This window comes from Colias eurytheme, chromosome 9 (genome assembly GCF_061535395.1).
Source record: "Colias eurytheme isolate Ceu_HAF_F1 chromosome 9, ilColEury1 Martin Lab GWU primary, whole genome shotgun sequence".
Lineage (NCBI taxonomy): Eukaryota > Metazoa > Arthropoda > Insecta > Lepidoptera > Pieridae > Colias > Colias eurytheme.
Genome location: NC_142988.1, coordinates 8788802 through 8814635, shown reverse-complemented (window position 1 = coordinate 8814635; position 25834 = coordinate 8788802). Strand labels below are relative to the sequence as shown.

Sequence of the window (25834 nt, the reverse complement as noted above, 5' to 3'; positions counted from 1 at the left end):
CTGACATCTGCTTCTCTTGAGTACTCCACCATCAAAGTACAGCAGCGAGCATTATGGGCATTTTATAGGCATTGGTGGTCTTGACATCCCACCGAATCCCACCCCGCTCTTTTGCCAGCTTGCCCTCCACAAATCAATATACTTACACATTTGAAATTGTAGCTAATTATGTTTATAATGGACTAATAAATTAATAAAAAATTTAAAAAAGAAAAACTATTAAATAAAAAATGGGTCGTAAAGAATAAATAAAAGCATTAAGACCAATAGACTTGTTTTTAATAATTATTATTATTAGATAGCTATAAAATGCGATACTTTTTAGATATTATTTTTTTAATGTGTAATGTGAACCTTAATAATTTAGGCTGTCCCGTATCCTGTGAAGGTGAGCTCGAGTTCTCATGGTATCGGGTAAATAAATAAAGAAACAAACAAATGTTGTACAAGTAGTAATTTGGAAGAGTGGCATAGATTTCCCTGTTTGAAGGATTTTATACTTAGAGCAGCTAGCGAAGTGTATACTGCTAACTGCATACACTACACAAGCACATCTGCTTTCTTCCTCTGTCGTGTTCTGTAGTAATAATATGGTTCTGAGCGATTTTATTTTAATTTATGTATTATGTTTACTCTATATGTTCGTGTACAATTTTTTTATAATAAATTTTAAACACATATCTACGACATGTATGTATTAATGAGTTGAATAAAAACAGTGAGATGATACGTCAAAAGCCCACAGGTTGCTTGTTTACGTGCGTATTGCCTACGTATGTAGAAACCTGAATTTTAAAACTTATAAAAATAGTATTGATTACTATACATGTCAGCCTATCTATACGATAACTTATCAGGGGCCTTAGACAAAGTAACAATTAAAAAACGATAACGAAGTTAGAAAAGGAAAAATGTATGGGATTGACATTAGATAGACCACGTGATCTAACGCGGCGTATGTCAATCCCATACATTTTTGCCTTTTCTAACTTCGTTATCGTTTTTTAATTATTACTTTGTCTAAGGCCCCAGGCAATATTAAAGTTTCCGATATCACCACTAGATGGGTCTGGTGATACAAATTAAGTGGTAACTGGTAATACATAATTTGTAATTTAATAAACTACCTACATGGTTAGTGGGAGAGTGGCACTTTAGGGATAGTTATATACAAAAATAAAATCAACTGATGATCATTATGTACTTCTAGAATCTAGATTCATACGAGCACATGTTTTATCGGGCAATGACTGTTCTATGAATGAAAATTATTTATTCCGAAATATTTGTTTGTATGTTTTATGTATAAACGACTTGAACAATGTGTAAATGTCTTCCATAAGTAGATGTTGCCTACAATCATCTACGTTTTCATTTTATATATTCAAATCAGATCTTTGTAATAAATATTGTTTGTTGCCATCTAGTGTTGCCGCTCAAAATTATACATATATATTTATATCGGAAGTGTAAAGAAATTGATGATAGATGGCGTCATGTGATTGATCAATCCAGTTATGCCTCGGAATAATTAACTAGAGTTATGCCAATGAGCAAAAACTTAAATAAGACAGTACATAATAAACCTTCATTTAACTACATGGTAACTATTTTAACGATTGTTCTAAATTTTGTACCAAAGAAAAAGAAACTGAGCTACTATTTAAAGCTTAATTAGATAAAAGGTAAAATCAAAGACATTTGTAAGCAATTCATTAAATTATATTTCATTAAATATTACGACTAGATCATTAACAAAAAGCGAAGACTCTTTTCGCAATTATAACACACAAACGTTATTTTCTGTACATCTCCACCGCGACAGGAGCGCGGGAAAACGGCTGGCACTGGGGCGCGAGCGCCAGGCAATCGGTGCAGTGACCGCAAGGCGTGTCCAGGTTTCAATATATCGTTTCTTCAACGAGAAACGTCCTGCTCCACCGCCACCTCAGGTAGCTTTGCCGTCTCTATGGTTTCAATCAGCCTATCCAGGCCGTATAAAAAGCCTTCTTCATGATTCCCTTGCTCCCATGGTTCACGATGAGTTACTTTTAGGCCTTCCGGTACACGTCTCGTTTTAGCGAAGTCAATGAGCCACGCACCGACACGTTCATCATCATAAATAATAAATATACTGCTTCCAACAATCTCGTGAGTTCTGAAGAATTCAGAATTTTCAAAGAGTTCCCGTATTTCTCGGAGGCGAGCGGCAATGGCGCGACGGGCGCGATCATCATCACCAAGAAACCTCGCAACCGTGGAGGCGAGATGCTTTGGTTCACGTACTTTCTGTAAATCCGTTAAGGGCGGTTGGCCGGGTAGCTTAACAGCCTCGATTCTAAAACCTTGTTCCGCTGAGGACGAGCATTGTTCTCGGAATTGCATGTATCTCAGCTTAGTGACCGCACGTGCGGCATGTTCCGCCTCCGTGGGCGCATTGGGGTCGAGCCGAATCATTTTCTCATAGAGGTCAGCGCGAGCACGGGCATTGCTGACTTCGTCTTCTAGGAAAGTGCGAGTTCCCATCTTGACGTCCATAACGTGTGGGTCGCGGAAACCGTGCAGGAGATCTTGAAGTTCAATGAAATGTTCGCCACCGTATTCAAGTTCCCTGTAGTAGCGGGGGATGGCGGAGCGCATGTGGGGACAGGACGCCAGGGCGACGTACGCGTCGCGCTCGGGGTTGTGCGCGGGGTGGTCGCCGGGCGCGCGCCGCTTCCACACCGTGCCGGGGCCGGCGGGCGCCAGCGAGCCGGGGTGGCCCGACAGCTGGAACCACTCCGACGAGCGAGTCTTCAGCAGAGCGTCCGACGCTGGAGCTGAGAGCTCGAGTGCATTCTGTAAATAACAAAAAAATATAAATATAAATAAATAATATTTATAAACTTTTCAAGACACCGTTTTTAATAAATTGAAATATTAACCATACCGAAAATGACTAGAGGTATTTTTTTGATATTTTTGCTATTAAACCAAATATTTTGGTATTCAATTGTAATTTAGACTAGAGAGTTTATACCTATGTATTAAAAAACCTTTTTGTTCTATAATTTATTATAGATACTTACAATAGCTAAAAATTTCAGCAACTCTGAAGGCTGAGGAGGGGTGGGTGTCGCAGGGGTAGTTTCCACGGAAGATGCCGTGCGCCTCCAACGTTTGAAAAGGGCACCATCCTCCTTGCCACGCCAGCGTTCTTCATCTTTGCCAGCAGCGACCTGCGAACAACAGAAATAGCACATTGAAACACCACATCACAAAGCACACTACAGAATATATTTTCACTATCATTTGTTTAGTGTAAAACACCACACAGTATGATAACGTACCGCTAGTATTTTGTTAGCGGTGTAGAGGAGCCCGCCCGGGCCCAGGCGGCTGAACACCGATTGGCGGGAGACACTGTTCATCTTGCTTGTAACAGTCATGGCGTACGCGAGCGTTGAGAGCGCGAACACAAATGAGCGAATAACGAGAGTACGAGTAGCGATCGACTTGACGTCTAGTGCTTACTTGCGAGTGATGCCAGAGGGAGGGCAACCTTGCTTATATAGAGACCTCGGCTTTCTCGTGACGTATGCTCGCGCCCGCACCGCACGCCTCCGCCGCCAGTTTTCCTAGCGTATGTTTTTCACATACAGCTAGAGAGACTAATGCATTTAGCGCCAGGAAAGTGCTTTGACAGTGTTGTTTACACGCTCTAAGCGTACAAAATTTAGTTTTTTGCTATCAAGCGTATGATCTCTGATGTAAGTATGTTTTTACACATACATGAAATATTAAAAAAAAATATCTTCGTTTATTTGAAAATTAATAGACATAACTTCAAAAAGTTATTACTATAAATCGTTTAGTTCACATTTTTAATGTCAATCATATGGCTCTACCACAGGGCTCTACATTTCATATGTTTTTTGGAGTGCGTTGATGGTAGCGTCTTGAGATTGAATATTTTACAGGTTTATAATACTTACTAAATTTATATTATTTTTATTAATTAACATTCTTTAAAAGATTTTGTTTAAAAATACATTATGTCTTCTTAATGTATTCCGTATACAGTTCAAATTAATAAGTAGGTATATTATTAGTTCTTAAAAGTATTCATGAATATATAAAAATTAACATAAATGCCGTGACGTGATGCTTGTAGTACTTTAAAAAAATATATAAGATTAATTTTTCAACTTAAGTAATTAAATACCAAAAAGAAGCTGGGATAAATGTAACCGGGGCATGACATGACGTAAATGCTTTGTTTTTAAGACAAAAGCCATGACGTGACGGGAAGACGCGCTTTGCATCCAAACGTGTCCTGACGTTTTCATATAAAAACTTAACCACGCATGTTGTCCAATTATGAAGTACATACTTAAAAGTGGCAGTAAAGTAAGTAGAATAAAGTAGACATGATAAAAATATACAGCTATATTCGTGGATAAGCTCGAAGAAATTCTTCTTTAACTTTTTTTTTAATGTTTGTTGTTTTAATTTTGGTTATTTATTAATGCGAATGGTATTTAATATTGCAGTTAATACAAGTCCAGTAATAAACACCTAGTACGTCATTAAAGTCCGTTCCGATTTCATTACCTAGACTGAAGTCTAGACTATGTTCAGTTCACGAGTTTACTGCCAATAATAGGTGATAATGTTTTAGACGTAGGTAATGCATACATTACAATTTGATTTTGTTTATCTTTCTCTCAATGCTGAGCTACACCCAACTATAACTATAACTACATACTTAGTATATAGAAATCAAAGCATATGACTTTGACTTATAAGACTTATAAGGAATATATTACGTTAAGTGGGTAGTGGATAAAATTGTCGAGTTTGAGAGAACCAATGAATAAATTGTACCCTTTCATGCAAAATGGGTCAGGGTCATGTTACAAAAGCTAGTACAGTTCGTAGACTTACAGCGCTGCATTTATTTCAGAAGGGGCCGAACTAACCTTTTCAACATGTGTTTAGTGAAATTGAAATAAATTAACCGTTCAATTGAGAGCGACTAATAGGGTGTTAACTGCCACCAAGTCTTTTTTGCAGACGATTTTTTATAGATTAGAATCATCATTCTTCAGACATAAACGCGGTGTGTCACAACTCTCTTTTACTAAACAGTCATATTACTAAGTTCAACAAGCGATAACAACTTTGTTATTTTTTTATAATATTATGCCTTCCATTGATTTATAAATCCATCACTTGCATAATTTTGTAATGTCCATTCTACAATGTTTAAGCTTTAATTTTAAGTATATGTACTATTTATATATTTGAAATTTTATATTATTTATTATTTATATTATTTGGAGCTTTGAAAATCCGGCCCTAGCAAGTGCATTATGCGCAGACAATGATTTGCTTTATGCACAGTCTGGAGGCCGAAACTGCATATAGATTGCACTGTTTTTATCATGATTTGTCGGCCAACAGGTCAAATGTATGCATAATATATTTTATTGATGCATAAATTCGTTATATCACTCTCAATTATACGTAACTTTTTATATAAAGAAAACATCTCTCGGGTTCTTGCTTATTGAATACGTAAGTGATAGCACCTTTAATCGTCATCGATTCGACAATAAAAGGTAATTCGTTGAAGATATGATGTAAACCTAATAATATTGAATAGGTTTATATTAAGTATCGATTGAATTTTCTTAATAAACGACATACAGTATCGAAGGTAGAGTAAAATATAGAGCACGGTCATTTTGTTGACGAGAATATTGTTGCTCGTACTTTTCCTATGTTTGTAATTGTTTGTGATCGTGCCTGTAGGTGTAAATCAAATATGTTTAGCACCAGCTAACATAGGTATAATGCTCAGTTTGCACAGCTTCTTATATGCCAGTGCATTTATAAGATGAATTATTTTCACGTTTATGTAAAACGAACCACTGGGAATTTATATTTGTAAATGAGTAAAATTTAATTATGAAGCAATTAAACTAATGGTTACTTATGTTCAAGTTTAATTATAAGTCATTGTATCAAAAGTGAAAATGACGTCAACAACATTCTGTTTTATTCATTAGATATCATAATTACTCAGGTATTATGTTTACCAAACCTGTTATTTAAAATATTGGTGCACCGGTAGAAGTGATATGTTTTTTACATTTTATATTCGCTTTTCTTCTTGGGGCGTTTGTTATAAAATCTTAAGATTTCGTTATACGTTTAATAATAAAAATCAGAATCAATGAGAGACGGACAATGATCACTATTAATGTTTATTCCAATACTTGGGCATGAAGCCAATGCGTATACATATTATGTAGTTTGTTTTATTTATCGTTCCTGTTTTATGGATAAAAAATTATACTGGATTAATTAGTTAGTTGTAGGTATATTTTTTAGTTTCTATACAGCACAGTGCCATTTATACTTTTATAATATATTCACAATTACTTATATATAAAACTTGAATATATTAACATATTTATTTGAATATATAAAGCGGTAGTGACTCATTACTGAAAATAATGTAAGAAAACAACAGCAGATAAGTTTCTCTCGATTGTTTCATTCAACTTTCTTGAAACACATGTTAAACGTCACTCTATTTTATTTATATGAATATTGATGAATAATATTTTTTCCGAAAAACACTATTTATCAATAGAACGCCTTAACCGAAGTATTTAAATTGGCCTCATGACGTCGGACAAACCCGCGCAAATGGTTTTGCTGTATTGTTGACACAGCTGCAAGAAATCGAACGGATGGGTTATATCCAAATTTTTAAACAATTTAATATTTCCATGACTCAATCGTTTAATAAAATTTGTAGCATAATAGATATCTTTGATATTATTGATTAAATTTTATATTAGAAACACATTTTTTCTAGTTTGTACATAGTTTAAGTAAATAATATTTACCTACAGGAAAATTCAAAGAATGTAATATGTTTGTCTTTCGCCAACCGTTATTTTTCTTTTGCCTGAAACTATTATATAGATTATTATAGGTGATGTGATACTGATGTACTTATTGTATCAAAAACTTTGTTACACGTACGACTGTAGTGTGTACCTAGTGTTTATGGACATATTGATTTTTTTGTGGATACGAATAAAAACACAAATTGTTTGTACAGCTGCGTACGTAATAAAACATTAGTTCATAGAAAATTGCGTAGACCGGATATAGTAAACATTACTAACTAAACAGTTTCCAGTATTAATGAATCAAGTTTCATACAGACGTCATTCAAATGCAATACATATATTAAACTCGTATTTTACCCCAATAGGATCAAGATCAATGTTTTACATTATAAAATATAATAAAAGCGTGTTACATTTCTCTAAATATGTACATTTATACATATACAACAATATATGATTATTTGAATATTTATTACTTACTTCTATGCTATTGCCATATTTCCACAAACAATTTGAAATTAATAATTCATCTGACCACAGTATATCATAGTGAGTAAAATTTTCATGAGGCTTACTCACAGACATGTATATATAAGTAGACAACGCAAGTACCGCGATCTGTATGAAAACCAAGCGTGTCATATTTTTTGTACTGACCTTGACGCGTTATGACGTCACGAGCGCTTTTTAGTGATGTTAATTTCATTTTACGCTAAATCGATTAGGCCGCCACTCGCGCGGCGATTCTAGTATCGTCCTATCCCATCGAAGTAAATCGAAAGAAATCAGATCAAACTAGATCTATGTCTAAGAGGTAGTCAAATAAATGAATCGTAATCGATTACTAAATCGATTCAAGACAGAAAAATGATAATTACCATAGACAGAGGGATGATAAAATAAAGTTATAAACCTTTTAATATTCTAACAAGTAAACTAATGTGTTTTAGCTTTTTCTTACATATGCCCATTGAGTTACCATGTACTACGTACTAGAGAGGCCATCGAAAGAAAGTAATGAAACTGTCAATCAATCAATCTTTATGTCCCGTTGCATCGATCCATTTTCCTTTTATGTTCGGGTTACTTGGAAAACTGAAAAAACAAACATAGTCTAAGCAATAAGGAGTTTTCTTAAAAAACTCCCAAGATGACACTTTAACTAATGGCGTCCATGTCATAATATTTATTTTTAGTACCTTTGTATTAAAATACTTAAAAGTTCTAGGTCAAGTCGTATTAAATGACAAAAAAAATCTATGCCTTTTTTTCTGAAAAATTGCTCCTTCAAATTATCATTTATCTGTTCGATTATAAAATCGATTAGAATCGAGAACTGTTGCATCAAATGAACATCACTAACCACAAAATTGGACAGAAAAATGAGAACAGAAAAATGAGAAGACGCTATTCATTGCTTGTTATCATACGACGCGATCTTTACCGTGCCAAGTAAAAGCCGCAATGTATTCCGAATCATTTCGTATGATTTGGTATCCGTGTTTGTCACGATCGTTTTCCACAGATATTCTTTATTTGATTTTAAAATAAATAGTGCATATTCTGATTAGAAAATTACTTACCGGTGGAAGGAAACATCTCTGCTAACTCGGCCACTCACAGCTGTGGAGTTTCTACAGTTTATAACGGCGTAATTCGGCATTTTACTTTATTCAGCTTCACGTCTTTCCTTGGCGAACTGCAAGCGCGGACTGAGTGTAGGCCAGCGTCAAGTAAGTTTCATAATCGTAGTTTGGACACGGGAAGTACATACACTCGCTTAGTCTATCTTGATATATGTCCGTGGGCTTACTCTACAAAATAATTTTTCAAATCAGCCCATTCTTCCTGAGTATAGTTTGACCCACAGGTTTGACCAAACAAACTAACAAACTCTTCAGCTTTATGAGTATAGATGTGACACGTTATTAGTTCTTTGGGGACGGCGTATTGTCCTTACATATCACAATAGTGACAATAGCCCGTTAGCGTTCATTTATTCCGTGACGGAATGCTCGACAAGTCAATATTTTGGACACTTGTTTTAAAGCGTTTTGCGATGACATCTGTGGTTGACATACTAATTATGGAATTTAAATTTTTACTAATAACAAATGAGCTTAATGTAAGAGCTCGTTAAATAATTTCAGGTACCAATTTTAAACGGTTTTTTTTACTGTAAAACGTAAATGTTAGTGTCGTTAATTCATCCATTTTATTTGTAATTATTTTTAATGTAATTCAAATGAACAATAATATAGGAAATAGGTTGATCGCTTAATTACTATTTCTCAGATATCTAGATAATTGCACCGCACTTACACAGCAGTAGGTACCGCATCTGTAAGTAGGTGCCCTTTCAGTTTGAGGATAATCAGCGACTCCTTGTAGGCGTCGACGATTCGGGGTCAATTGTTATATCGGCAAGCGGAAGCAGACATTAGCGAATACAAATTATAAGCGAAGTGTAATTCAAAGCGGAACTCGTACACCATGTCTTTAGCGCCTACAATTTGAGGACGAGCGCGGCGTCACAGCAAATGCATTAAAATGTTAACAACGATCGCATACATGCATAAACGCAGTGTTTCTCTTGAGGCTGAATAATAAATAATCGTCTTTATATTGTGAATCACGTAAAATCACTTAACCACATAATGACGGCATTCGTGCAATTAATTAAAACGCCTTGCTCTATGTGATACGTACCTACATTCCTGTGTGTATTTTTCTATCAGAAACTTAATTATACGACAGAAACAATACTGGAAGGTATTTTGTATTCGATAAATTCGATGCAACCCAGGAAGCGTGAAAATAATTCAACAAAGTACGTGTGCCAAATTTTACGAGTTACATAGTTGGTTGATAAGAATCATAATTATTTTACGATCAAAATTCACAATATGTACATGACGGAAGGGGAAATGACGTTATTCATCCTTATTTACTCAATAAAAAAACGACTTTAATATACATTTAAGATTAGATACTAATGCGCACCCGTACATTGTATGTTAAATAAGAACAAATGCGAAGCGTTAGCGACGTCATAGCATATATAGAGTTTCGTAAATAGGGTCTGCAGCCTAACTGGTATGCAATCACATACCACACGCCTTAGCCTAGTTTAAAAATTTCATTCTGATATTTAAAAAATACCTTACAACTGGCCTTATATTTTTACGACTTTTGAGTTTTGAATGTCTGGTCTTGTTTTCGTAATTGGAAATGTCACAAGGTTAAAGAAAATAATAACAACAACTTCAGTCAACCGCACATTCATTTAACGGTGTAAAAGAACAAAGGTGGCGGCTTTATAGTTTTATATTTGTTGTTCACCTCGCCCCAGCACGCGGACGAGATTCTAAAATATTATCAAGGCTCTATAAAACCGGTATCAAAGACCAACGAAACTGAACTATTATATCATTCAATTATTATTTTATAATGTTTAAAATTTTATTATATTTGCAATACAAACAATGTGTCTATTTGTTATCGATTCCGTGTTCGCTTCAAGTAAGAATGAATAAATTCGACTACTACGTACTATGCAACAGGAAAATTTTTGAAAAACCATTCGAGTTGAAATTGAATTAAAATGCGACATATTTTTTATTTATGCTTGACAATAACATAAATACACCGTTGACAAGTAGGTATATTCATCATTTAAATATTAAAAACCTTACAAAATAAATAATATAAATTGGCTTGTATTTTACTTATCTTGAAATCAAATCTATTATAAACATCTAAAACTTTTTTATATTTTGGAAAATAATGACTATACATGGATTGCATATCATAGGAGTTGACACGGGATCGTATGTAATATGTCGACTGACCACACAAACACAAAGCCATGTTTCCCTGTGAGTTGTTCGCAGTTGATCGTCTTGTTACGAAATAAGGCGCATCTACAAGGCTACTCCGTGCGTCACATTTCACATTATTCAAAAATGTTTCGACATTTTCAGTTTAAATTTATTGTTTGAGCACCTACTAAAGTATAAATATTTATTTGAACCTACTACCAGCCCAACATTTTGTGGAAATATAACTACTTATATAATTTTTTGTCCCTCATATCACGTTGAAGAAAATATAAGAAGCACATTGAAAGATATCGCATTGACGTATTTACATAAATTACATTTTCATATAATAAGGAAGTATTAAGGCTGCTCTAACAAATAAGAAGATAATAGGTAACTTTTTACTTAGATATGTTTTTGCGTTAAAATAGGTGGCCTATATCTAAAATAAATAAAATTCATCATTTACAAAATATGAGTATTGACATCTTTGAAGCCGTTATGACTGACCGTAAATGAAGAAATAATATTATATAACACTTCTGGTTGTATACGTAGTATATTATTATTAGTCTGTGCTTCTGGTAACGTGTGAACAAACTTTATAGTTTATGTAGTTTCACGGTACGACAAGTACATATCTTATATATAAAAATGAATCGCAAAATGTGTTGGTAAGCGCATAACTCGAGAACGGCTGAACCGATTTCGATAATTCTTTTTTTATTATATTCCTTAAAGTACGAGGATGGTTTTTAAGTAGAGAAAACGTAAATATGTACCACGGGCGAAGCCGGGGCGGTCCGCTAGTCTATAATATAAAAATGAATCCCAAAATGTGTTGGTAAGCGCATAACTTGAGAACGGCTGAACCGATTTCGTTAATTCTTTTTTTATTATATTCCTTGAAGTACGAGGATGGTTCTTACGTAGAGAAAACGTAAATATGTACCACGGGCGAAGCCGGGGCGGACTGCTAGTCTTATATATAAAAATGAATCGCAAAATGTGTTGGTAAGCGCATAACTCGAGAACGGCTGAACCGATTTCGATAATTCTTTTTTTATTATATTCCTTGAAGTACGAGGATGGTTTTTATGTAGAGAAAACGTAAATATGTACCACGGGCGAAGCCGGGGCGGACCGCTAGTCTTATATATAAAAATGAATCGCAAAATGTGTTGGTAAGCGCATAACTCGAGAACGGCTGAACCGATTTCGATCATTCTTTTTTTATTATATTCCTTGAAGTACGAGGATGGTTTTTATGTAGAGAAAACGTAAATATTATGTACCACGGGCGAAGCCGGGGCGGACCGCTAGTTAGATATAAAAATGAATCGCAAAATGTGTTGGTAAGCGCATAACTCGAGAACGGCTGAACCGATTTCGATAATTCTTTTTTTATTATATTCCTTGAAGTACGATGATGGTTTTTATGTAGAAAAAACGTAAACATATACCACGGGCGAAGCCGGGGCGGACCGCTAGTATTAGATAAAAATTCGCCCTAAGCTATGTTAAGCGTACAGTTAAGATGGTCACCTTCGTCTTGTTGACATCATACCTTTCTTTGCCATAGGACATACAAATTATACACGATCTCGTAAGATTACCAAGATTATCTATTATGGTATTATTATGTAAATTGCACGATACATGAACAATGAACATGTAGTAACATTTTTTTGTAATTCGTTAGCATTACTGACGACGCGGTTGGCGCAGTGGTAAAGTAATAGCCTACTGATCCGACGGTCCCGGGTTCGATCCCCGGTCAGGGCAAATATTTGTGTGATGAACTCAATTATTTGTTCTTGGGTCTGGGTGTTATTATCTATATATGTATTTATTAAATATTATATTTATCGTCGCCTAGTACCTACAACACAAGCCTTAATTGAGCTTACTGTGGGACTAGGTTGATTTGTGTAATAATGTCCTACAATATTTATTTATTTATTATTTATTTATTTATTACTTCGTAATTCAGTGGGATAATGTCGATCCCCATTCCCCACATGTGTTTTATAGTATTGTGTAACACCATCTCGCCATGTCCTTTAGTCATTCTCTGTGGTATTGCACAACAAGTTATGGGCGGCGCCGACAGAACCATAATGGGTCACATTGTTATGCACCTCATTCGCTTCGTTACCGTTTTAATCAACTTAGAGCAAACACTAATTAATTATTCAGTAGCGCTTGTTCAAATATATACTTACATGGTAAATGAGAAAAATAAGACTATGGTAGAAGTGTCTTTGGGAGTTATAAATTATCATGGGATAAAACGAAATTTATATCTCATAATTCAAATTATTAAACATTGATTTATTTCACTATGCGATTAAAAATATAAATACAACAATTATCCATTGAATTTTCTTTTGAATGAATCATAATAATTACTACGAAATCAAAATGTAAGTATGTCAAATGTTCAATTAGGTGTAGGTATGTACCTAAATTGTTTGCAATTTACCGCGTAATGTCCTTATATTAAATACTTTGATCTTTTTGACAGTTACAGAACGCTGAAAGTTCAAATAAAATAAACATATACGACAAAATTAAAACTTACATTCCAATGAATGAGCTAATTATATGTTAATAAGCCAATAAACTGGAGTCTAATCATGACGTCAATAGTGACCCGCTTGCGTCTTAAAAAATATAATATAATAGTAAATAATTAAATTGTTTTCGAATCATCCATATAATATTTTAAAGCTTTAATAACAGGCCGTGCTGTACTAATATAGATTAAATAAGTCGAAAGGCAGATTTCTGAAACGGTGGTCGTTAAATGACCCAAATTAGTGCATCCGGCCGTCTGTACCCTGAGACTGACTGCGGAGGCTGCCCACGCTTGCGAGCGCTTAAACTAGCTATCCCGATACTGTTTAGAGTGGTTTAGAACTATGTTAACACATGTTTAAAAACTTTTTCATGTTTTACAGATTAACAGCTATGCACATAACTACATTCCATTGAATAAAATATTTAGTTATCAATGGAATCTTAAAAAAATGCTTTATAAGTTGCATTTAGTATAAGTATCTATTTTTCACGATTACAATGGTAACCTTAAAAACGTGATGCGTATTTAAGTTAAAATATTACAGTGATGTAGAGACTTGAATCCAAAGCATAGGTAGGTACTATGAGTCAATAACGGAAAGGAGATTATTAAAATAAACACTGGTTTTTAATGTGTCATAGTTCTTATTATTAAAGAATTATAGTCATTTAATGAATATGTATAGATATTAGAGAATAGGATATAGAAATCGTCTGCACCTAGAAACAAAATCTATATTCTTAATCATTCAGATGTATAGTATGTCAGATTCCCAGTTGAAACATCATATTAAAAGATAGAGAGATGTATCCTAGATAGCTATATAGATATTTTTTGTGAATAAATGTTTGTCTATCCAAGTAAAAATGCAGAATAAAGAGGAACGTCAAAGATAAGTACCCAAGAAAACCTTGAATCACAGTCATCAGTGCAACTGTAGGTACAATATATCCTCTCCCTTTGCCATTGCATTCAAATTAATAATTACGCCATGTTCAGTGACTGACTCCAAGTGTAGGCGCATAAATATCTTCGGGTTAAAGGTGCCAACAAGGAAGCTAGCTGAATGATTTGTGATTATTTCCGCTTGTATTATCCAATGTGACGTAAAAGGTTCTCATTGCATTTAAATAAACAACACGATAATTCATTTAAATGCACCCGGGAAGTATTCAATAAAACAACTCTAAAAGGAGATGAAACTGAGCATTATTCTTCGGAAACTTATTTGAGTAATTTCAGTTTTAAACTTACATATCTTGAAAAACAAAATACTCCATGTTTTTAATTGTATTTTTTTTTTCGAACATAGATATTTAGTTATGTGAATCTTGACGAATCCTCTACACGTTTCGCCTGTAACTACTGCAATAATTATCTTGACTAGGTATGTTTTTAATTTTTAATAAAGGCTAGGACATATTTTTTTTGAGTCAAACTAAAAAAAAACTCAAAAAGTCATTACCTATTAATACAAATAATTTATATTTATTTAACATCACGTGTTTCATAATTTATTTTACGCTCGTTTATAAATAAAATCACGGTCAATAGTAGTTGAATGTATTTGTACATTTAAGTCGTTTGAACTTTAAGGTACAGGTTAAACAATTAATTACCCATTTATGAAATACAGACATGAGGACCAACGAAAATAGAATACAATAGGTACCAATGACCTTTACAGAAAATAATAAATGGATCTTTATAACTTAGGGCCGATTTTTCGGGTTTGACGCATTTGGTGCACTTCTCAACTTGTACACCATGCTCAAATGGTGAACTTAGCAACTTGTACACTTCTCAAATGGTACACTTCGCAACTGGTACACTTCTCAAATGGTGCACTTCGCAGTTGGTGCACTTTTTAAGGTTAGTTGAGATTTGGAAAAATTGTGTAAAAATGAAAGAATTTTTGGTTTTGGATGTTTAATTTTTATAATTATGTCAACAAAATAATAATAATTAAACTATTCAGAATAACCTTAAACACTATAACATTTGGGTTCATTTTTATTTTTTCAAAAATAAAAATGTGACTCGGATATAATAAAAATAATATAATTATGTAAGAAAAAAAAAGTAGATTTACAGTAAAAAAATATCATAATAAAGATATGATATAATATCATATTATATCAATAACCTTTGTAATATTATTATTTAACTTTTAAAACTTTTAACTATTACTAATTAAATAAAAGCTTTGCGTGTCTAAGGTGATTCTGTATAGTTTAATTATTATTATTTTGTTGACATAAAAATTAAACATCCAAAACCAAAAATTCTTTCATTTTTACACAATTTATCCAAATCTCAACTAATCTTAAAAAGTAATAATAAAATTAAACATCCAAAACCAAAAATTCTTTCATTTTTACACAATTTTTCCAAATCTCAACTAATCTTAAAAAGTGCACCGACTGCGAAGTGCACCATTTGAGAAGTGTACCAGTTGCGAAGTGTACCATTTGAGAAGTGTACAAGTTGCTAAGTTCACCATTTGAGCATGGTGTACAAGTTGAGAAGTGCACCAAATGCGTCAAACCCGATTTTTCAACCCATGTATAAAACTTATCCGCCCAATAAAGTATATTACACGATAATATTAAAATGTCACCCGTAAACTGTCAAAGACGAGCAAAGAATATATTTTTGAAAATAAACTCAAATGGAATAGAAATAGTCACGGGGCAGTGAAAATCGTTTATTATATATGTTACGGCTAAAGGTAGGTGAGAACATAAACTTAAGATTAGCCGGCTAAACTTAGGTTTATTTTCGACGAGGTGTTAATGTTAGTTTGTTCTATCTTTAGCCGGCTAAACTTAAGTGTAACCGCAGGCCCGTGGCTAAAAATGTCGGGGTGGGTAGATTTGGTTACTATAATACATGTAAGGAACAGGGCGAGTGTTTTCTGGCACTTCGCCGGCTGCTGCCGCAGCACGCTCGCTGCGCTCGCTCGGCTCGTGCGGGTCTTAAGAGTTCTAACCTAACCTAACCTAGCCACCAGCTTTCTGCCCTGAGTCGGGGTGGGTAGATTTGGTTACTATAATACATGTAAGGAACAGGGCGAGTGTTTTCTGGCACTGTGCGGGCCCCTCAAGCCCTCCACCGGCCCGGCGCTAACCAAATCTACCCACCCCGACATTTTTAGCCACGGGCCTGCGGTTACACTTAAGTTTAGCCGGCTAAAGATAGAACAAACTAACATTAACACCTCGTCGAAAATAAACCTAAGTTTAGCCGGCTAATCTTAAGTTTATGTTCTCACCTACCTTTAGCCGTGACATATACATATTATGGTCGGTTAGTGCCATAGACAAAAACAGTATAAAAGCTTAGCTTGCTGAGTTAACAGTATAAAAGCACATAAAGTATTTTCTTCATAAGTATCTGAATGGATCTTTAGAGAAAAAAATTTCTTCTAAATAATTTCTTTCAAAAATGAAGACTCTGAAGCCGAAAGCATTAAAGGGTCAATCAATTTTTAAAGGTCCCGATCATAATTTTCTCGTATTTTTTTTTTTTTACTTAATTTTCAGCATTTTAGTATTTCATTTAGAAGATAATTCTTCGTAGATTAAGATTATATAAGCAGCAGTGCAGTTGATTTAATACATTTGTGGATTTACCTTCACGAACCGATCTATTCACGGGAAATAATGTCCTTTGGACAACTTACACAATAGTACTTTTTTAAATGTTAAATTCCCTTAAGAATTAAAACAAATTCTTCTAATATTAAATAATAAATAATATTTTGATATTTGTTCTATTTACACCCAAAATACGAAATATTTTTATTAAAATTGAAACGAATGATGTCTTTTGAACAACCAAATAATGTTTCATATATAAAAAAGTTTCAGTAAAGCGGAAATAGTGATATTTTTTACAAAAAAACTATTAAGGCGAGGTTGTTACGTATCGCATTATTGATTTTACTTAATTAAAATGAACTGATTCTCGATATAACTGAATGAATGAAGTATAATGTGATTTTCATATGGGGACATCTTAGTTGTAGTAGTAGCGTCTTGATTTTTGAAATGTTAAAATTACAATTAAACTAGACATAAAATCGCGTAATAAAAATGTGTTCCCGAAACAGCCGAGTAATAAACAAAACATGAACTATTTTACTGTTAAAGTATAAGTTTTATATAATTATTGTCCTAGGTACAACCAAATTGTCCATGGTACAACCACTTTGGTTGGCCCAGTGACTGGTTGTCCGCGGGACATTTTTAACGTTTTGAGCCGCCAAGCAAATACTATTGTTATTTTATATATTAATCTCAGCTCACACTAAATTATAGACGAAAGCGCATCTCGTGTAGTATAATTGATAACAATGCATCAAGTACTTATGCTTTAATCACAGTTGTCTGACGGACTGACAATAAAGCCACCCCACACTCACCAACATCGCTCGGACGACTGTTGCCGTGATTTTATACAAATCAAAATGGCGTTTGAGCCCGACAGTTAATTGTTGTGTTTAGCTTGTTGTTTAGGAATCTACCGCGCCATTTGTGTTTTGTTTCCATAACTAAATTACGGTTGTCTGTGAGACCTGTGCCATGTAGATGATTTATGGGGACAAAAGTAAAATGCCTGAAAAACGTATTATATCCAATAAAAAAAAAATATTTGTATGTTTTTATGTCAATAATCATGAACTGAATCAAGAAGTCTATTTGGTATTTATGGTCGTGATAGTATGTGTTCGTGATGCGAAGTTTGTTTATGCATAGTAGCTTGGGGACAAATGTGATAGTACTGGAAAATTGCATTTAGTCTCTGGACAACCATGAAACTACGCACAAATTAATAAAGCAAGTAAAATATTGTTCACAATAATGTTAGAAAATATTAAGAGGAATATAATTAAAACCAATTTAACTCTTTCTGATTTCATGTTTATTAATTATCGTTCAGGGACATGATGCGTGTACCGTCGGACCATTAAAAGTTGATCGACCCTAAAACACTGTTCATTACGTATATAAATATTATTATCAAATAATAAAATATTTTAAGAAGAGTCACGATATGACGTTTATCGGTTTAATTATTATAAACTTAGATTATAAATATATGAGTTTTGCTTGAGGAAAAAATATGACAACAGGCAATACAGATAAACTTTAATTATATGTTGAACGATATTTCAAATTGAAATGTGTATGCAGTGGCGTGCCTAGGGTGTAAGGACTGGGCAAGCCCAAATTTTTCAAAGTGTTTGATGGGTACCCTTTTCATGAATAATATACCTACCTAGGTATACTGTGTAATTATGTTCGTTATAAAACTTATAAAAAAACGTGAACATATTACATCCCGAATCAAATCTTTTAAATTTTCACGCGCGCCCGCAAACAGTTGAGTCAAATCAAACGTTTATCATTAAAATCGATAAATTATATAAAACTGTAGAAAATTGTACAACATTTATATTCTAATTCAAAACGCCAATCTTTCTGAAGGAAAGATTTTATAACATCGGAATTATAGAAAGTAGGTGTTTATTTTAGAATTCAATTACCTAACAGCTCCTTTTCTATGGCAATTATTGATACACAATTCAGAAAGGCGTTCTTGGCCAAATAAATAAATAAATAAATAAATAAATAAAATAAATCTTTATTTCACCTTTAGATTATACAAAATTGAATATGAGGCTCTGGTTCTCTTGCTAGGCATAGCCTGTGTTAAGAGAGCCAGTCCCTTCCCTTGATACATCTTGGTCTTGTTAAAGGTAAAAATGAAAAGAAAATTTATACAAAAGCAAAATTTAAAATAAAAATAAAAATAAAAGGGAGAATAGCCAACTCTGTGAATGTGTGCTGTGTGTGTTTGTGTGTGTGTTTGCGTGTGTGTATGTGTATGTATGTGTGTGAGTGTGGGTGGATGTGTGTGAATGTGTGTGTGTGTTTTATTTATTTGAGTAACGAGTGAACGTGTTGTGTAGTAGGTATAATTGCGGTGAGTTACATTAAGAATAATTTATTTAACTTGTGAGATAAGGAGATTTTCTAAGCCATCGTAATCATATTCGTCTAGCCATGATAAAACTGTTTTCTTAAAGGTGTTCCTATTTAGCTTTTTTACATTAATTTTATTGTTCAATTTGTTGTATATACGAGGAGCTAGTACTCTGTATGATTTGTTAGCAAATTTACTTTTAATAGCAGGTACAGGGCATCGATCTATCCGTTTATTCGCTACTTGAAGCGTAGGTACAGTATTAATATGGTATCTCTGGAGAATATTTAAGAAATATAATTTGCGGACACTAAGCACCTGTGCTTCTTTGAGAACTGCAGTGGTAGGACATCTAAATGGAAGTTTCAAGGCAACTTTAATAAGGCAACGTTGTGCTCGTTCCACTTGTATTAAATGCGTTTTTGCCATACCACCCCAAGTGCATATGCAGTAGCGAAGCAAACTTTCGCACAACGCTTTGTAGGCCAGAATCAAGATGTTCTTGTTGGCAACAGCATTAAGTGACTTAAAAATATACACCAGGCGCCGCATTTTAGTCGCTAGGTAATTCGCTTGCGGTATCCATCTTAGGTTATGGTCTATTTGAATGCCTAGATATTTACAGTGCTCTACCCGCGTTAAGTTTATACAAGCACAACTACTGGTATAGTGATGATGTCTGTTACACGGATAGGTATGTAATTTAATATTAAAATCACTAGTAGGCAATCCAGTTTTTGTTTTTGCGAAACAGATAAGATTTGATTTTCTTATGTTGAGCGATAGAAGGTTGTCCTCAAGCCATCTAGATGTCGCCGCCAATCCTGCCTCTGTAGCTATTTTGACGTCACGCCAGTTTCTGTGGTGGAATAGGATGACAGTGTCGTCGGCGAACATAGTAATGTCAGCGTTGGGTATCTGCATCATGCACAGTGGGTTAATGTAGATCAAAAATAAGATTGGCGCGATCGTACTTCCTTGAGGGATACCGTACCGAGAGCTAGTTGCCTCGTTGCTAAACTGGCCATCCACTTTAACACGCTGTGATCTGTCAGTAAGATAGTCCTGGAACCAATTCAAGACCACTCCTCTGATTCCAATATTTTGCAATTTAGCAATGAGGATTCTAGACGACACGGTATCAAACGCCTTTTGGAGATCTAAAAATATTCCCAGGCACTTCTCACCACGATCCAGATATGTAGTTATAAGTTCGGTAAGTCTTAGCGTCGCATCCTCAGTTGAGACTCCAGAACGGAAACCAAACTGGTGTCGTGAAATTATATTATTTATATTTAGGAAGTCGATCAGTCTTTTGGTAACAACTTTTTCTAAAATTTTAGAAATACTGGGTAGTAAGGAGATCGGTCGGTAATTGGAAGGTTCTGTAGCAGTACCCGACTTGAAAATTGGTACTATTACTGATTTTTTTAAAGACGAAGGAAAAATTCCAGAGCTCATACTAAGATTGCATAAAAAGGTTATTGGGTCAACTAGAATTTGAGAGAACTTTTGTAGTATATGAGAAGTCAAACCGTCCCACCCCGGCGAACTACTCTTTTTCATTGAGTGAATGATCTTATTAACTTCATATGAGTCTGTTGGTATTAAAGCCATGGAGTGGAGCGGCCCGTCCTTACTTGTCGCGTTTCTGGAAAGTTCGTCCTCTGTTTTATCAATAGAATTTAAAATTTTGTTTGCTAAATCCTGCCCTACCCCAGTGAAGAACTTGTTAACAATATCAAGAGACTCAACCGCATTTGTATTGTTACATAATAAATTATTAGAAGTTGCCGTTTTTTTGTTCATATTGCAAATTTCTTTTATCGTATTCCAAGTGTTTTTGATATTCCGATTATTAGAAAGTAACTGATTTCTATAATATTGATTTTTTTGTGTCTTAATGATTCACAAGTATTTCTTAATAATTAAATAAACGTACCTATGAATACGATTTAACGATGAGAAAGCACGCTCCGTGGAAGAACTACTACCTATTTACTAGCAGGAATCGTAACTACCAAAATATGTGCAAATTTCAACAGCTGGGGAAAGGCTTCTTCTAAGCAATTCTCATTCATGAAATCGTTCGTAAACATTACAATTAAAATTTCGTTTATATGTGACTTACTAGTTTCGGTAATGCACAAATCGGGAGTTGGTTTTGATGAAGAAATTAATTGTTTTTCAGTAAAGTTTAATGATTTTACCTTTCCCCCGCTGAGCACAAAGTAAACCATCACAATTTACAACACAATCTGCTGTCGCGACACTTATTTTACCACAAAATTCGAAAAACTTAACCTAAATTACACCGGTATAATCACCCGCTCAAACAAACTATAATTTAACAATAATATTCACGACGTTCGTTCGCGCAATCGTAACTATCTTCACACTGTTAAAAAGCCGGGCTTCATGCCCCTTACAAATTGCTATAGAGTTCTATAGCTAGGTATGTACAATATCTACTCCGACGAAATTTCATACGTTAGAAGAGATGAGCGCAAAGCCCGGTAAAAGCCCACGCGTGCAAGCGAGACACCGCACTGTTTATAATCCATCCAATTTAGGTTGTAACGTCCATATAAAAGGTACGACCTTATTCCGATAGGAAGAAGGATGAAAATGATAATGATAAAAAAAGTTTACTCGAATTCGTCATTGTTTTATGCTAGGCGTATTATCTATACTAATATTATAAAGAGGAAAAGTTTGTAAGTATGTATGTATGTATGTATGTATGTATGTATGTATGGTTTTCACGCAAAAACTACTGGACCGATTTCAAAAATTCTTTCACCATTAGAAAGCTGCATCTTTACTGAGCAACATAGGCTATATTGCATTTTCAAAAAAATTAGAGATCCTTACCAAAAATGCAATAATGTAACCCAAGGTGTAAAAAAATCCTCAATAAAACTTCTGTCATCGCGTGCGCTGCGGAATCTATTGAAGATAGAACAAAAAAATGTTCTACAGTATTATAGAATGGATCAATATCTACAAGAAAGTCCGCGATACCATATGTCCATCTTCAGTAGTTATGTTACTACAACAACTTTTTTACGTTTTCAAAGTAAATAGAAGTGCCGACAGTAATCAAACCATGTTATCCATACACATATATTAATCCTTATCCCATTAAATGATGTTTTATTATAGACTGTTTCAATACCAGCAAAATACTTTTTAAATGAAAAGAATTGGATATTCCATTCAAAAGATATAACGAATTTAAAAGTGTCAATCTACAGAAAATAGTAGGTATACTGTTCGAGCAGGCCGTAGTGCGGGGTGACCCCCGCATTTCGGAGGAATTCTACCAATATGCGTCTTGACGGAACACAGTGGGGTTTTGGTCGGTAGGAATCCGACATAACCCACGGCCCCTCCCCTGGAGGCCGTGGGTATCTATGAAAGATTTCCCCACTAAAACAAAAAAAAAGGCCGTAGTGCGGGACGGGGTAAAGGTGATTTTCATGTGATTAAAAATTAAACCTATAGTAGACTTTTCACTGTAACGATATCGCTATCTATGCGGGTGAAACCGCAGGGCATTGCTAGTATATTATATTGTAGGTGAGTTTTCATTGAATTCGGAGCAGATTATGAATTGCTCATTGCGCGCGAATATTCAAACGTGATTATGGGTATTTTCCTGTCTCGTAGCGAATTTCTAAGGCAAGCCGGGCTTTTCGGCTTGTATGAACGTACCGCCACTGTGTGTATGGAAGCTATTTGGAAGCTTTTACAATTTACAATGCCATTTTTAATCAAAATCAAAAGTTTTACTAAATTTTTTTATGATAGAAACTGAATATCTTTATTTCTATTCTACACAACAATAAAAAAATTAAACATGTGTAACTATTCGTACTTACTCAAATACCTATCTTAAATAATAACAAAAAGGGTTCTGAAACGTAAAATTTAATTGAGTCTTAATTTCTCGTTAAATGCTTGAATTAGTAGGTATCATAGGTTATCTAATGTTTGAAATAACATTGAGACAAGATGAGTCTATTTTAGTTTAAGAGAATCCGTTATCATCACGCGTCAAATAATCGCATGACTATATTATTGTTATTGCATTGCGTAATATACTCGTATGTTTACAAAAGCTCATTAAATTTTAGTTATTTTACCTTCTTTCCTTCATTTTAAGCGAAGTTAGCGTCATAGTTTAAAGCATATTTCGCTTAAAAAGAAGTTAGATAAAAAAAATAACGTGAAGTTTTTAATTACATATATTCTACAAGATACACACCAAATGTATTGAAATATTATTTAATAATTCTGGCACGTTTATATTAACGACACATAAATATGAAAAATCCTCTTCCCAAAAAGACACCCCACCGTCTCTAGCACAATGAATATCGACTGTTACTTGCTTAGACATTTTAGCATTGGTCGTTTACGACTTATTCTACATACTTCTGATAAAATTAAAGATCTATTGTATTGCAATCATGATGGGAAATCCAGCAACCATTAGTAAATCTGTCGTGAGAACAAAGAGATACTTATGCGTCAGTCGCGCACAGAGAAAGTGGAACGAATGTTAATTTTTCTTTGTATTTAAAGGTGACAGCGAAGAGAGATAAATAGATAAATTCGCTTAATAGAGATAAATTCGCTTTTTACTGAAGATGATTCACGGGTTTAAAAACTTAATAGTGAAGAAAAGTCAGTGTCGACACTCGACTGTCGAATCGTTTACCAAGAGCCAGTAAAACTTCAAAAGAGAAAATTAATGATATTTTAGAATTTGGTTCAGTCAAAAAATAAATGTTTCTTTCTTTCGTTCAATAAACTTATGAGATTTTGAAGCTTTTCCCGTCGGTCAACATCCTGAGAATGGTGTTTTCACGTTTTTGCTACCTATACTCATTTTACGCTGGGGCCCGGTATTGAACGACAGGTCTCTAAAACTGACCTATCAGTCAAATATTTAATCATAGTATTTTTCTCACCGCCATTGTATGGGAAGTGTGTGAAACGCCCAAAATTAAGATAACGCCAATTAAATGACGTACCTACTCAATGTCGCTTCTATGTGCGAAAATGTATTATAATTATTCAGACGTACAAGGATAATACCAAGATAATACTAACTTACGTTTTTGATAAGTAAATTAGTTTGACTATAAATTTTAGTCTCTATCTTTTCGTTAATTTTAATTATGAACAAATTACAGAGTATATAGGAGATATAGAAATCAGCTTGACTCTTCCAAAAGGACATCATATCTGAACTATTTTCCAATTAATTTATTAGTACATAAAGGTACAATCTTACATGAAAAGTAACGATAGGTTCCTACTGGTTTATGAATGGAATATCAGTAAAAACAAACGGGCTAAAATTTGCTTGTAAACGTAGCTAGCTTCGTTTAATTTCACTTGTCGACCTTGCGGATAATAAAGTATACACGTATCTTCTGTATAATTAAGTTTATAAATACATTTAGCTGTTAAGCCCTTGATTATTTTTCAAAATTTCATACAAATATTAAGAATAATTTACTATATAATATCCACATGATTCACAGTAGCACCGAGCTAATAGCTCTTCTATTTTTGAACATTTTTTTGCAAATGATAATTTAACGTAACGTAGTGATAAATTTAACTTGTGATGAATGATGATATTCACGAAAAAATGTATATTTATACATATTATATTCGTTTTTTCATTTTTCTTATAATACATTAAACCACAAGAACGAAAAATAAAAAAGGAGATTGATAGAAATTTATCAGATTAATCGTTATTCTTTATAAATTTTAATAGCTATATGTATTAGCTAATGTTACATGTATAAGCCAGACGTTACTCGTGTAATACGAGCTCACCACGGCATGTAAGTGATACATAATAACCTCGATCTATATACCTAGAAGTATATTGTTGTTTGTAACAAACACCATTGTAATATAAACCTTTAAGTTATGTGTCATTATTATCCCACGCAGTCGAGAAGATTAATCATCATTTTATCTTCTTCTTGCATATAAACTATAGTAATTCAAATGTACATGGCTACATAATTATATTATACGTATTATACTCGAATAATGAATTGGGTTTGATGCCTTTATATTCATAAATAGCAAAAGTCGAGATCAGTTTCTTCTGCATGAAAGCCGGTAGTTGAAATCATTTTTAATCCATACTAATATTATAAATGCGAAAGTAACTCTGTCTGTCTGTCTGTTACTCAATCACGCCTTAACTACTGAACCAATTTGCATGAAATTTGGTATAGAGATATTTTGATACCCGAGAAAGGACATAGGATAGTTTTTATCCCGGAAATCCTACGGGAACGGGTTTTTCTTTGAAAACGCGGGCGAAGCCGCGGGCGCAAAGCTAGTAATACATATATGTACAAAATTTTAGCAACTGTTGAAAGGATGTTACCAGAGACAAAAAAATCAAACTATCTGACGCACTCGTCAAGTTCACTGATATGGTATATATAATAAACCAAATGGTATAAAAAACATACATATTATTT

The 25834-nt window shown here is 33.9% G+C and overlaps 1 protein-coding gene across 3 annotated transcripts in view; it reads right to left on the bottom strand.

The window, feature by feature from the left end:
- Positions 1–1700: 1700 nt before the first annotated feature.
- IP3K1 (inositol-trisphosphate 3-kinase-like protein) overlaps positions 1701–25834 on the bottom strand; it is a 64520-nt gene continuing 40386 nt past the window's right edge. For 2 of the 3 annotated variants that reach the window (XM_090105610.1, XM_090105611.1), the window contains 2 exons: positions 3069–3218; positions 1701–2838 (listed from right to left, as the gene is read on the bottom strand). In XM_090105610.1, the coding sequence (XP_089961736.1) occupies positions 1918–2838; positions 3069–3218 (1071 nt within the window). In that variant the 3' untranslated portion in view covers positions 1701–1917. Of the gene's footprint in view, positions 2839–3068; positions 3219–3329; positions 3599–25834 lie in introns of those variants that run through there. The other variant, XM_090105612.1, reaches the window with a different exon arrangement.